Source organism: Centroberyx affinis, unplaced genomic scaffold (genome assembly GCF_046629955.1).
Source record: "Centroberyx affinis isolate AG114_WGS23_722 - 3 ecotype Tasmania unplaced genomic scaffold, CSIRO-AGI_Caff_v1 ptg003040l_1, whole genome shotgun sequence".
Lineage (NCBI taxonomy): Eukaryota > Metazoa > Chordata > Actinopteri > Beryciformes > Berycidae > Centroberyx > Centroberyx affinis.
Window position 1 is genome coordinate 42757 of NW_027281130.1, and position 15297 is coordinate 58053.

The 15297-nt window shown below is 40.3% G+C and overlaps 1 protein-coding gene across 2 annotated transcripts; it reads left to right on the plus strand.

The window, feature by feature from the left end:
* Nucleotides 1-50: 50 nt before the first annotated feature.
* On the plus strand, nucleotides 51-3897 carry pigr (polymeric immunoglobulin receptor). 2 transcript variants are annotated; one of them, XM_071537403.1, is made up of 8 exons: nucleotides 51-162; nucleotides 960-1304; nucleotides 1478-1559; nucleotides 1800-2026; nucleotides 2458-2557; nucleotides 3074-3162; nucleotides 3330-3361; nucleotides 3462-3897. In XM_071537403.1, the coding sequence occupies exons 1-8, from the start codon at nucleotides 114-116 to the stop codon at nucleotides 3543-3545; spliced, it is 1008 nt and encodes a 335-aa protein (XP_071393504.1). In that variant the 5' UTR covers nucleotides 51-113; the 3' UTR covers nucleotides 3546-3897. The 2 variants fall into 2 exon arrangements, with proteins under 2 accessions (XP_071393504.1, XP_071393503.1); XM_071537402.1 differs by having other exon boundaries at nucleotides 2455-2557; nucleotides 3462-3896.
* The last annotated feature ends 11400 nt before the right edge of the window (nucleotides 3898-15297 follow it).

Consider the following 15297-nt stretch of genomic DNA (forward strand, 5'->3'; position numbering starts at 1 on the left):
GATTCCACATGTGGTCATGTGACTATGGGGAAGTTGTCATTGTGGAAACGGGTGGGGGTATTTAGTCAGGACTGCGGATTCACTTATATAACCTCAAACTCTGACAGGCAAACATGCCACAACTCCTCAAACTCACCCTCGGCCTGTTAGTATGGATCCCAGGTAATATCTATTACTACTAAGGTCATAAACTTATGAAAGTTGTGTAATGGGCTTTTTATGGCCAATTCCTCTGCAGATAGCTGATGAAAAAGACATGAGTTCTTATGATTTGTGGGGATTTTTGGCAATGTGCATCTCCGCACTAAAACCCCATTACACAACTGTTCTACTGTTGGCAGATACCGTTGTTATATTGTAAGACATCACAGAATTTGTAGGCTAATGCTTTGGTCAGTTATGGAGGTAAGGCAGCTAAAGCTGTCTGGTTTTCATTATTCTGCTGCCTTACACAATATTGTCTTTTGTATTCTGTTCTTTTTCGATGTTGGCCATTTGTCTGCGATGCACTAGAAAGGGTGTTAAAGTTCACTGAGATGTGCCCATTTTCTGCGGGAAATGGAGGAGGCTTTCTAGTTGTTGTTGTTTTTTTCTCTCCCAAGCTTCCTTACTTTGTCTTGCCCCTTGGCAAGGATATGTTTGATGTGTATTTTCACAAGCCTTTTATATTTCCCCCCAGAATCGGTATTACAGAGGCATAATCCAATTTTGGAATGAGAAGTATGGAGAGGGAAGCGAAAGTAGCAAAAAAAAAATATATATTTTTTGAAGGAAACCAGAAGTGTGGTACGAGTACTGCTCAAGGCCACTTCTTTTTTTTTTAATCATAGATAAGAAACGTCCACTGTGAGGAATTGTTCTGCTCTCAAGAACGACTGCAGCAAGACTGTTAAAAGTTGAAGTTCAAGCCAGTGTTCGACACTCAATCATCCCCTCTCTCTCTATCTCCGACTCTTCAGCCTCTCTATGTAGGGTAACCACCGTGGAAGAGCACGCCGTCCTGGAGGGCCGATCCGTCACGGTCCCATGTCATTATGAGCCTCAGTACGGCAGCTATGTAAAGTACTGGTGTCAAGGGAGAATGAGGGAATTCTGCACCAGCTTAGCTCGAACAGACACCCCCCTTTCAGTCGATCTGGCCAAGCAGAAGGTGAGCATCTATGACGACCCGGTCCAGCTGGTGTTCACGGTGACCATGACGGACCTGAAGGAAGGGGACACCGGCTGGTACTGGTGTGGCGTGGAGGTGGGCAGCATGTGGAGCGCTGATGACGCCACCTCCACTTACATCAATGTCATTCACGGTGAGTGACTAGAGACTAGAGACAATTGATGTCTTTGGTCCATACACATGATCACTGGTGCTTTTATTTTGAAGTGACAAAGCAAAGACCCTCAGAGACAAATCATTTTCATTCAGTTTGTGCTTAGAATGCAAATGCGAGCTGCTAGTAGATGTGCTGGTTGATTCCTGCAGGTATGTCAGTGGTGAACAGCAGAGTGAGTGGAGAGGAAGGGAGCAGTGTCACTGTTGAGTGCCTCTACAGTGAGAGATACAGGTATTAGATTTTGCTGCCAATCATATGCTTACTTACGTCAAGACTTTTAAAAGTATTTTCCCAGTGTATCGCATTCAGACCATTTGGAATCGTCCGTTCTAAAACAACATCGATCAAACGTCGCTAAAGCCGCGAAACTTCGCAATTTGTACAGGCCCTTCGGTCCTTCAGTTCAAATCAAAACCTTGAAGGATTTAATAAGTGGTATTCACTAATCCCCCTGTGACTCCCTGCCAACAGAGAAAGTGAGAAGAAGTGGTGTCGGAGTGGAGACTGGAGCTCCTGTCTGCTGACTGACTCTGAAGGGAGCTACGACGACACTTCAGTGGCCATCAGTGATGACAGAACTGGGGCTTTTACTGTAACCTTAAAGAAACTGCAGAAGAGAGATGCAGGCTGGTACTGGTGCGCCACAGGACAGCAGCAGATGGCCGTGCATGTGCTGGTCACACCTCCAGCCTCAACCAGTAGGTCGCAGAACGGCTCGGAAAATTGAAAGAAGTCAAATTGTTGAGTTTCGATGGGAACGCTAGACACTTTTGTTTAGTCGAATGGTCGAACTTGCCCGTTTGCGTCATTGTTAAAGCTGCACTAGGGAAGATTTTTTTCAGCCTAAACCACTAAGTGGGGCTGCAACAGAGTAGAGGATCCCCACTAATAGAGATATTTGACCACATTAAATTCAGGTGTCTGGTATGGTCACTGGCGGGAAATCCTCCCCCACAGATTACTGACATTGTGATACATGATTTCTGGGTAATGAAGTCCTTCAAACTTCAAACCTCAATCTTTGACAAGATCAAAGGGTAGCTACCACTAGAAGCACTCTTGCTTAGAATAGTGTACCAATGACCAAATCAATTTTGAGATCTCTGTATAATGTTTTTACCTTCAGCAGCAGCAGCACTGTCTGTGACATCCCCGCCTACACCAAGTCAGTCTGTTGCATACCTGCCTCCACCCAAACACATTAGGAAGGAGTCCTGGGACACTCACAGGTAACAGTGAAGCACTTTTTTTTTTACATCACTGTGCTGCCATGTCTACCGTTGAACAGTGGAGATGGCCGTATCAGAGAGATGGCTACCTGCAAATCTTGAAGTTGCACATTGTAGATAGTTATATCATGTGCATTTCATGGCAACCCATTTTGAGTTGAATCGTCCTCAAGCAGCACCTCTTCCACAGCTCCAAGCACAAATTTACTCAAGTGACTTCCCGATTAAACACTTATTTTCCTTTTGAATCCTAAACTGTTCCATGTTTGATACGATACCGTTCGCACTGTTCATCATGATGGATGTCTGTCTAGACCATCAAGGTGCAGTTCACTTTAGTTCAGTTCAGTCGAGTCAAGTAGAGAGGGGTGATCATGCCATCATGTCAAGCAACATCTCTCTCTCATCATTTGACCATTATGTTACTATCCAAATACAGATACAGTATAACCAAAACCAGCTCTTGAAGCTGGACTATCCCTGTTCAGCCCATAACTGCTGTGTTCTCTGTTTCAGGCACATTTTTGAGTCTGCGGTGGTGTGTGTATCTCTCATGCTCCTGGTGGGCATGGCTATATTAACAAGAAAGATGTGGAAGCAGCACAGTAAGGCCACTTCTCATTCCTGCGCAATTTAACTAAAATGTTTAATATGGGTAGTATCATGTCACTAATATACTCTGTGTTTATTAAATGCAATAAATCCATCAAATAATTTCAAGATTACTTGCTGTATTATCGGAGGGTTAAAGAGATTCACTCTCTACTTCTAGAAAAGGAACATAGGCAAGCAGAGGAACTGAAAGTAAGGCTCGGGGTATCTGTCACTATCTATCACACATAATTTAACCATAATAATAGATATTTTCCAGTAATTACAGTACTGATTTTTCTTTCTGGTACAGGAGTACTCTGGGGAAACGGCCAACCTGCAGAACGGCGCCGTCATTTTCCTCAACAGGGATTCTCAGAATGTGCAGATGTTCTGACCTCCGTCCCCGTCAAATAGCTGTTGGGTGGCTCAAAATAACACAATATCACGTGTTTGTTTCATTTCATATATGCACTGTTGCATCATTATTCTCTGTAATCGTGTGTCCTTATTGTACATAACACATACTTTCTTTCCAGTCTTTTTTGTATCACATACTGTTCCACGAATAAAGAAGACCTTTAAAGAAGAGGCTTTACGATTGCTATTTTCCCTATGCAGCAATATACTTAAAATATAAATACTCCATATAATGGCCGGTCTTGTGAATGGGTGTGAATTTTTGTCAGCTCAAGACCTGTTTGTTGCGTGTAACTGTTGCATAGAAACCTAATGTGTATGAATAAAAAAAAAAGTTTTAGTGGAACTACACTGCAATATTTGTTTTTTAATGAGATAATGGATTGGATTATTAATACATTTACATATGCATGAATCTATTCTTTGTGATGGCAAAATTGCAGAACAGCATCAGTGAGTAAATGAACAAACAAACATGCTTGTTTACAAAGAAAGGAAGGAAGGAAGAAAACATTTGAATGAGTTCAGAATTTAGCTCAAAGACAAATGTCAAACAGCTCTATACATTTCATGCTTGAAATGTTAATTCTCATACTGAACCTGACACAATGTGTTAGAATTAGAACAGTGATGGGTGCGATTCTATTCTATTCTGTCATTAATCTTCACAGGCATTTCAAGCGCAGTTAATTCTGCCACTAGGTGGAGGTCAACCCTTTATGAAATATGTTCTTTTTTCTGTTATGTATTGCTGGTGTGTGTGTGTGTCTGCGTGTGTGTGTGTGTGTGTGTCTTTTGCCAGTCATAGAGCTCCATTCGCTGAAGTAGCTATTTGATCATTTTCCTACATCTCCGCATTTATGCATTTGCGTGTTCTTTTTATTCAGCACAAGAATATTCCAATATGTGCACGCATCAACAAACATTCGAAAATGCAATTTTGTGAGAGCATAAAACTTTTCCCTTCAGTCTTTTGCCATTTGAGGACACTAACAATCGATACCTTTGTACTCACCTTGTGTACAGCTGCTTCAGCTAATGAGGCGGCAGTGGAAAACATGGAGTTGAAGGATCAGCCACTGCTCCATGCATCTGTGACAAAGAGCATGAAGGCCAAACACTGGCGCCAAGGGTCTCCGTCGATACAGTTCACCTTGCTTGTCCACTCAGACTCTACACAGGGTTATTATGGGATGTCTCCTCTTGATGACAAAAAAAATACCTTAGTCTTCACTGTGACTATGAACAATCTGAAAGCATGGGATACTGATATGTGTGCTGTGGAAGCTGATAACCTACTGTCGAATTACAAGAAATAATTAGTGGTTTACCAACTGAAATCAATAATAATCAATGACAAATTCATCAAAATCATTTGTCTCTTGGTCCAGCTGGTTTATCACAGGTTCACAATGAGCTGAGTGGAGAAAGAGGCAACATTTCTTTTCAGTGTTTCTACAGTAACAGATAAAAAAAAACTAGTGAGACGAAATGGTGCTGAGGTCTGGGCTCCTCCAGCCTTCAACCATGAGATCCACCATGTCATCCCAGAATGCCTCTCTCCTGCTGAGGGATCATAAGGAGGCACAGGCCAGTCCCGGCGTGGAGCTGCAGACCTGAATTCCCCTGTGTGCATCACTGTTACAGATACATCCTGAGCTAAGGCTTACCATCAAACCTGCGTGAAATACTTTTAGTGTTCTAGATCCTTATGCGTCAAGCGTAACGAGGATTTTACCAGACAAAAACAAAATAAATCAATCGGAGCCCATGAGAAACAGAGAGGTAATTTCATCTGTGCTTCTGTGAATGTGAGAACAGTGAGCCTAATTTGAATTAAAGGCTATGGTTGCCAAAATGAAGTTTTTGATATGCAATGTCCTTTTGATGATTTCCCCTTTCAAGCCATGGCGACATGGCCATGCAAATCCTGCCGGTGGCCTTTAGAACGCTGCTTCTAACCTGGAGGCCGAGGAGCTGCAGCAGCATGGGGTTTCAAGAAAAAGACAGTTCCAATATTTGAAAGAGTTTTTAAGATGAATTGAATTCACTTTTCGTAAATGTATTGCAATAAATCCTCAGCAGGATAGAAGCACAAAAAAGGTGTACCATATCATACTAAATGAAAGTTTAATCGCAGGGTTAATAGCAATTCATAAAAATGATGAATAATCTAATGTACTGTGTAATTTTGTGGCACCTGTCAACAGGACTCTCATCAAAATGAACTGAAACTGAAAAAATGAACTGAAAAAAAGCAACTGAACTGACTACAGCTGCAGTACAATACATTCACTCATAATAAGACACTTGGAGGGATGGAACAATGGGGATTTGTTCATCCGTCAGCTATGACTCCATCTACAATCTTTGCCATTTGATCCTGGAGAAGATTTCATATACAGATCTGTCATCGCTAAGAGCAAACAAAGATGACCTTCTCTCAGACAGAGTTGTAATGCGACATAGAGGACAATAAACTCAACTCAAACGTCAACACAAGAGTGGTATTCAGTATCAATAAAATAACCCCCAGAGCCGGTCCTGACCTCCCTCCACACAGTCACACCTGACACCCCAGTGCTCCCACTACAATCCAACAATTATCCAACATAGCACCTGTAAATTATAGATAACAATAGCCTACTATTATTAATTTTATCAGCTGCATCAGGCCCATTCAAACTGACTCCCCCAGATTTCCTTTTATACATTTTCAAATATAAAATACTATTTATACTATGGCTTGGCTGAATACATGATGGTTATTATTTACTGAGAAATGTGCATCCATATTGCCCAGTATGCCCAGCTAATCAACATTTTAAATTCAATATTTAATCAATAGTCAATGTCAATCCATTGCTTTACATCTTGCATTACTCCAGAGTTGTAACTAAACCTTGACAGAGACTAGATAATCATTGTCTTGTTTTAAAATTATGTGCGCCTTATGAGGAGTGCCATCACGCCCATATACTGTCTGGACTGGTCCACAGAGGTTGCTGCTGGAAAGCGCAAGTTTCATTTTGTGCACGTGCATATGAACGCATGTTCACGTGCGACGCGGTTATCTTTTCTGAGCTGCAGTCTATAAACACCGCTGCCCGTTGGCGTTTATCAAACGTAATAAATAGTTGTATTTCACTTTCACTTTTGCCAGGCACAAAGTCACAGAACAGCCCTGGAAGTGGCTGGCAAGCAAGACACAGACAGACCAAGAGATGCACTGCCCAGCTAGGTTAGCAAGACAGACAGACTAGAGAGAGATGCACTGCAAGCTAGCACATCAACTTAACAGTACTGTTATTTGCTGACATCAAACTTGGAGAGGAGAGAACACAAGTTTACCTGATTGCTGTTCCCGCAATTCACTCTCATGGTCTTGTTTTTTCCTCTTTTCGTGACCAGAAGGATAGTTCTGCTTCATCCTCTCATCGAAGTTGTAAACATTGACTCATGCTTTGACACAAGCGGGAGGTGTGGCCCTTGCGTAATTTGCAGGGCTCTACGCAACATGCGTAGAGCCCCCCGATCTGATAACCCCAGTTCCAAACAAAAAGAAAATTCACCTTCAATATGCTTTACGAGCAAGATAAAATGAAAACAATGCAATTTCTGTTTCAGGATGCTGGGGTGGAGCCTCATGAATAGATGGCTGACAGTTGAGGATTTAGGCCGTCTTGATAGCTGAAGTCTAGTATAATCAAATGGCTCAACAGTATGTTTCATTGCATCACAATATTGTGAGCCATGCTTTATTTTTACAGAAACAAACAGTGATCCTGGCGCTAATTAAGGACCGGAGCTGTGGACTGTGAATTTGATTTGAATAAAAATGAATGATAAAGTTCAACAAATCCAAGTGAAAACGGCTTTTTCCTTTTTCTTAGCACATGTTGGTGTGATGCTGCTCGCTCTGAGGTTCTGTATTTTTGTCAGCCAAATCCAGAGACCGTAAAAGTAACGAAGGGCCTAGAATTGAACCCTAGGGAACGCCACAATAGACGTGTTACCACATATAGGATAATAAATTGTGGGGAGGGAATGTATAAGCAAAACCAGTTTGATTTTCTAAACGGCTTAGGGAGGATGCCGTGATCAACTGTATCAAATTCTGCTCTGAGACCGAGTGCTAATAAACTGACCTGTGGCTATTAGCAGGTTAATGCTAGTATGATTAGAGCCGTCTCAGCGCTGTGCTGCGTTCTGAAGCTGGAGTGGAGGAGGTCACACTGTTTGATTTGAGAAAATTAGCGAGCTGCTGCCCTGCGGCTATTTTTGGTGCTTTTGAGAGGAACAGAAGATTGGCAGCTGGTCTGTCAATTGTCAGATTCAGAGGGTCGAGGTTGGGTCACTTTAATAGCGGTGAAACGACTGCTGCGTCGGGAACAATGACAGAGGAAAGAGAGCTATTCAACATTAAATACAGACGGGGCTATAGGCGGGGAGTTCTTTCAAGAATGGGGAAGGGGTCTACAAGGAAGGTAGATTTAGACGTCAAAACCAGTTTGTAGAACTGCTGCAGTCTGGTCCGACTGGGTCGAGATGCAGCGTGTCCAAGTGCGTCACTGGAAATCTGAGATCGAATGTTTCCTATTTTCTCAATGAAGAATGTCATAAATTTATCATAGCCAAGGTTAAACAAATCAATTCTGAACTTTCTCTGCCACTCACGGCCTCTCGGCTCCCCAGGCAGCTGCTGCTCTCTCCGCCGCCTTTGACCACACCGCTGCTTCCCACAAAAACACGACTGCAATACAGAAAATGTCGCATCAAACTTAACGCCGTAATTTGGCAACATGACTTAAGATTGTTTCTGAAACATTCTCATTTTTAGCAGACGCCCAAATCCGCCGAGCAGCGCGTCTATCAATAAAACATCAATTTTTAAAAGCTTGTTCGCACAGCTTGCTACTGCCTCCTGCGATGTCCTGTGGTGGAGGAAGACAAAGAAATAGCTGGTGAACAGCTTTCAAAAGTTGAAAATGTTAATTCTGCGGTCCACAAGAAGAGAGAGGCAAACAGCAGCAGCACAATGCAGGTTCAGCTAATAGCTACGTGTGTGACTGCACAGCGCCCTTTTGAATTACATAAATCAATTATCTGAAAAACGCTGATTGAACTTTAGAAAGATCGGAAGATTACAGATATTTTCTCCCAGCCTGTTCGCAGTGCAGTGCAAAACAAAAGCCCAGTGGCTGTTTGAACAGGCTGACAAGCTGACAAGTTTGATGTGAAGTTCTGGCAATGGCCTCCACTGATAATATTGGATTTCAGAGCGCTATCAATTATACATGAATCCCTCATATTGGCTATTTGCATATAAAAACATTTCTGCTCCAGAAAGAAAGTTAACTTGCAGAAGAGATAGTGCACAGCTCAAGGAGAAACACCTAGAGAAACTTCATGCAATGCAGTCAAACTCGTGAGTAATAAGTCTTTAAATAGAGTTGTGAAATAAATGAAATAAATTATTTGATCCCTTATTAAAAAGATAATTATACTTTGTTACTTCCTTTTTCTGGAAATGCAGGCAAACTATTATGTAGATGAGCATAGTGTTGCTGTTGAGTTAGGTAACTATAAGCACACATAACCAGCAATATATGTGACCCAACAAAAAAACAGGCACATTATGAGGGATAATTTGATGTTTTAGATTATTATTATTGGTTATGATTATGATTATTGATCTTTGCATTCAAAGCTTTAAAATGTTAAATAATATGGGTCATTAAATTTGATTTTTTGAATGATTCATTATTGAATCAAAAAACATTTACTCAGTCACTGTGGTTCATATTTTTTTTAGATACAATAAATGTGTTCCAGTGTTCTCAGGCAGTACAACAGGAGCGTCTTGCTCAGATGCTTTCTACTCTGCAAGCACACCTAATGGGTCTTTACATCTATTTTTAAATTTGCTCTTACTCTTCAACCGCACTAAGAATATTTTCTCTCACTCATCAGTTGATGATCCATAGAAACCAGCCAACCGAGAGTTGTATAATCACAGAAACTGTAAAGCGATGGAGTCTGGTAAAATGCAGGAATAATAACCTTAGGCCATGGAATATGTATCTTCAGCTACTGGTAAGGTGAAGAACACTGAGCAAAATAGAAGCATAAACAGCTGGATCAATATCTATTTCATGCTTCTGTAGTAAATACCATTGGCAAGGCACAGTGTACTGCCGCAACAGCTCCATCTTGTCCAGCTCTGACTACACAGCGGGATGTGAGTGTGAGATTGGTAATTCAGAACCTGATGATGCCAATAACTTTTATGTTCTACTCAATGAAGGTAACACTGTGTAACATTTTCAACGTCCACTTGCTTTGAGTAAAGCACCTACTCAGCGGGGGCCAAATATTTTTCTGGCACAATACTGTTCTTTTTATGGTCTTGTTTCACTCGGAGTGAAATGTGCTGTAGCAGAAAGCTATATAGCACACTTAAAAACATTATGTACTGTATGTGTAATGCAGTGAATTATGTGGTATTGTGTGTGTGTGTGTGTGTGTGTGTGTGCGTGTTATATGCTTCGCTTTGCATTGTAGCAAATGTAAAAAATTTGAATCATTCCCAATTCAAAGATCTAATTCCAGAGATATTTTTTTTACATAAGATCTCAGGTTTCTATCTATATTCAAAGGAATATAACTGTTGAAACGCTTGTAACTTGAATTTTGGTCATATTCTGTAACCCCTGATACAGTTTCTAAATATTTATCAGATTTATCTGTTCATATGCTTTACTTAATACATCAATCAGAGTATTACCCTCCTTAGATTGCCCAGTTTCTAACTCCTTTTCGTAGTAATCCCTGACTCGTAAATACCTAAATAAATCTTTGTTTTCAAGTCCAAATTCCTTCTTCAATTCTTCAAAACTCTTAAGTTCTCCATCTTCAGTAAGTGTGCACAAGTCAACCACTGTTGCAATCTGGCATCATTAGTCCCTGGTTTGAATTTTGGGTCCAGAGCAAACCAGTTCAGAAGTTTGATTGTTTTTCTATTATACCCCAGATCTCTAAAGTTTGCTTAGCAATTGCATTTTGATTCTCCCGGATTGGCTGAATTTGAGATTTTCATGTTTTCGCTTCAATTGAAGGATTACATGGTCTTCTGTGGGTTGAGAAACTTCTACCACTCTTTGGGCTTATGCAACTAACCTTTAAACATATGGACCATGTTTGTGTCCAGTTGTGCTGATGGTCAACATTCGACCCAATCCGGCACTGTTCGGTGTTCAATGCCACCACCGTTACAGCCTTAAGAATGGCTGCCAAGGTCTGTGATCCTGTGCAGCCGTTCATCTCACAATGACATTCCAGAAAGCGTCCGTCCTGCTGGGGGATGATGGGAAGGAATCGTTCACTGTCACGGCTGGGGATGAAGGACACAGGCTGGCACTGCTGCGTGGTTTACATCAATGTCACAAAGAAAACCACAGGTGTGACATATGCTTAATACACACCTTCTATTCAAAACAATGCTGGAAAAGAGAGCTGGAAATAGACAAACTAATTTCAGCCACCTTGTACTCTTCAGTTCTACCGCCAAGAGTTACAGCTATTTCAAAGATGAATGAGTGGTAAATGTCTGCTCTAAATGCAACAGAATGAAATAAACAAAACCGTGATTATTTTTCCATCTTACTGGTTTTATTGTTGGTTTAAAAATGTTTTAGCAATAAGACTCAGACTCCTGGTGGTGTCTGGACTTCTGCCATTGCTGCAGTTGGTGGTCTGCATAGTGATCTGGAAGTGGGAACTTGGAATACTAATCCTTAATCTGTGTAATATAAATAGCCATGAAACTCTGGTTCCGTTTACGGCGGGCTATAAAGAAACCGAATGGGATGTAAAAACTTAATTGTAACTGTTATGAACGCACATGTTCTGTCTCTGGATGTCCATTAATAGATGTTGTTGAATGGGGTACAAAGTGTTCTTTTCCACAGGCGACCAATTACGGTGATGATGATGATGTGTTGTGGTCCATCAGAAGACGAGGCAGAGCAGAAGAAGATGAAACAGCTCTGTAGATATTAACTGAGATACTCAAATTCAGCATGATTCATTGACTTTTTTTTCTCTCTCTGCAGGACTCTGCTATGTTCAGCGATTTAGCCCCGTAGGTATCAAGAGCTAAAACTCTGATTTCTTATATATGTTGTCTTTTTTTACTGACTTACGTAGGTTGGAAAAAAATATCGTTTCAACCTGAATTGATTTTCCGCAGTCTGATCCTGGGCTAGAAATCACATGAAGATGAGCAAGCACAAAACTCTACAGTTCAACAAAAACGCAAATATTGCAATCAGAAGTACCTTTAAAAACATATGTTCATCTCCTAACTCGAATCAAGACATGAGGAAGTTGATTGCTGCAATTATCCTATAGTCGGTACTCTTTTCACAGGCAGTCCATCCTTCAAATCCCTAGTCTGATGCATATAATATATTTATGTAAGTCTTAAATATGAAAAGATTAAAGTTAATGACCTCACAGCACGGAAAATGATTTCAGCATCGTTCCCCATTATCCTCAGCAGCACCTTGGGAAAAAAAATATGCAAGGTCTACGCCACTTTGAAGCACTTATACACTGTAACAAAGTCAGTGGCAACGAATATTATCAAGAATTTCATACAAACTTTCCTTCTGGGAAAAAAAAGCCACTGTGAAGGCCAGGTAGAAGAATTGCATAAATCATTCATTCCAAGATATATCTCATATTTGACCTCATACAAAAATTCATTCTCCTGTTCTGAACCAAGTTTGGAGAGAGATGAGAACAGATACTTGGGAAAAAAACAAAAAAAGATAGGGAAAGAAAAGGGGGGGTGGGAGAACAGCATCAGTATGAGAACCATGAGTCTTTCACTCTTCTCTCCTGCATCCAAACTCCACCTCTTAGTTGATGGGATCAAAGGCAACCTTCAGGGTAAAAGAGGAGACAGAAATCTGAGCAGAACCGCATCTGAGTAATAAAGATTGGTGTCTGCCTGTGCATTTTGCAAATGTGTTTCATAATTATACAGTATGACTGCATTTGTGCTTGTTACTGTAGGTCTTGTTCCTCTCCTTGCTTGTTATTAAGTGAATATAATTGAAAACGTAATGTTGATGAAAGGCCCTTTAATGTTTCTGTTTAATACCCAGAAAGTTGATTCAATACTCCTTGGCACGGTTAGTCTCTGCAATATTCATATAAACTGAACATCAAAAAATGGACAGATGTTTAAAGCAGTGGAGTAAGCTCCAAAATGGTCTTCTTAAATCTTAAATGTTTGTCCGTAAATACCCGTGATTTCTCTCTGGTCGAATAAATCCACAGATGTTCTTTACACAGTCACCTAAGTTGCATGACAACGTGCCTATACACTTTCCAGAGGATAAGACATGTACTGTGCTTGTTATCGGAATCCTTTTAGCAGCATCTGTACTTTAAAACCTCGGTTTTCACATTACTGTCACTATATTTGCACGATTTTTCCAGCTGTTAAATCAATTATGGAGGTCTGTTATCTACAGTACATGCCTGCCAGGTATGCTAGTGGGGATTATTTAAATTGTTTTGAATTGACTAGAGACGGTGCACACAGTATAAGCATGAAACAACAGCTTAGTACACCCGGCATGTATTCAGTGTGCTTAATAGAGAGCTACAACATGGGTCATGAGGGAGACAGGGGAAAGCGAGACTTGCACTCTGCCAAGGATAGTGACATCAGCCTGCTTACTGCTCCGATGTACCAAGTCCAATGTACCCATGACAACGATTGAGTGCTTTGTTGGGCCTGTACTGACAGAATAATGGCAAAAAGGAAAATCCTTTTGCATCAAACGGCGGTCGGGAAGGAGAGTTTTCCTCCTTTTGTTGTATGAGGGAGGCTGAGTGATGGTATCTTCAGTGCTGCTTTTAGCCAATACTGGGTGTTTATCAGAGGAGTGGTGATGTGCTGGTGGTGACCTTATACTACATCCCCCTGTAGCAATTCATGATCGTCATTCTGAATGGCAAAAAGATTTAAAATTTCTGTATTGCTAAAATCAATATTTACATTGGGCTTCTGTATTAATGCTCACCCTGGATTGTAGCACGAAGGATTACAACATCACATTCTGTGTATTGGCAAATGCATCCGTAACGCATTACACTGCGGCTCGCTAGTTAATGTTTAATTACATAGTTAATTAATCATTGATTAACCACTAATTGATATATGAGTTAGCTACTCACTACCTCTTAGTCATTATTAAGTAATATGGTGATAAGTGATTAAGCACTTATCAACGAATCAAGAACGACACTGACTTTAATTTATTATTATGTCACAGTTTATGTATTCATTAGCTCTCTGGTAGCCACTGGTAATTATAAAGCTAATGAATTATGTAGTGTGTATGCTCATATAAAGAAGTAACATGGGAACATAGCAGTTGTTATATGTTACTTCCTCTAATTACACTAATCATGTGTGGCTACATTTGTATGGAAGTTGTAATTAATCCTTATTTATTGTTACATACTACTCTGTATTACTTGTCACCAACTTGTGTGTTTTTATTCCATTTTACATATTTGGCATTTCAGTGATGCCACATTTGTTCCTACAAAAGGCAACAAATTGGATAACATTAATTTTTTTGAAATGGTGGGGGAAATGTCTTTCAGCTGTGTTTCTTATTGATTTGCCAAGAAATAAGTAAGGCAGTTAAAACAGTGGGTGATGGGGTATGGCCATACAAAGTGAAATAGCTGTAATTTTAGAAGAATATTGACTTTTTCTTTTAGAATTAGAATCAATGAGAGTCTCATTCCTGCTATGATGCACAGATTATTACTAAAAAACACATTTCCAAATACATTCTTTTATCTCAGTCAACAGCTATCTCTGAAAGTATGCCTTATTTTTCAGTGCTGGGAAGTAGAGGAGAAGAAGAAAGAATATATGAGCCATGGAAATCTTACAGACTGATCTCTTCACACTGACTGAAAGCCACAATCTCTCTTCAGAAAACACCTCGCTATCTTACAGGATGGAGGGCAGAAAAAGAGGACTTTGAGAGTCCCAATACAGTACACTGTAGTACACTGTATAATCAGCATAACAACTGATTATACAACTGCATAATCAGTTGAAGTGTCATATCCTGACCCGTGGACCTCGCAAACATAGAAGCATCACTTCATTTAAAATACATTTTATTATTTAGAAACCGAAGACAAAATGTGTGACACTGACATGACATCAGAATGGTTGTTACAGACTGTTACAGGAATTCATTCCACCAAACATTAGATTTAGTCAGACATGGAAATGTATATTCATTGTTCTAGTGTTGCAACAAACAAGTGGGAGAAAAACATAGCATATTAACATCAAGGAATACATCGGAATGGTTGAAATGCTTAAAAAAAACGAACTTGCTGCTGCATTCAAAATGAACCCCTTCAAACAAATCCACCCACCCACACCCACTCACATATGGGTAATAACAATGCCGTTTCAGTATAAGGAGATTGGTTTAGGGCAAATTCTAATGGGATTTGGAACATGGTCCACAAAAACAAAACCAACTGCACTTCACAGTGAAAATCAAGTTTCATTATAATTGCACAATACACAGACAAAACACAAAACCTAAAAACAAAAACAAAGTACAAAACATGAATCACAATCTCCATATTCAGTTATTTGCCTGCATGTGCTG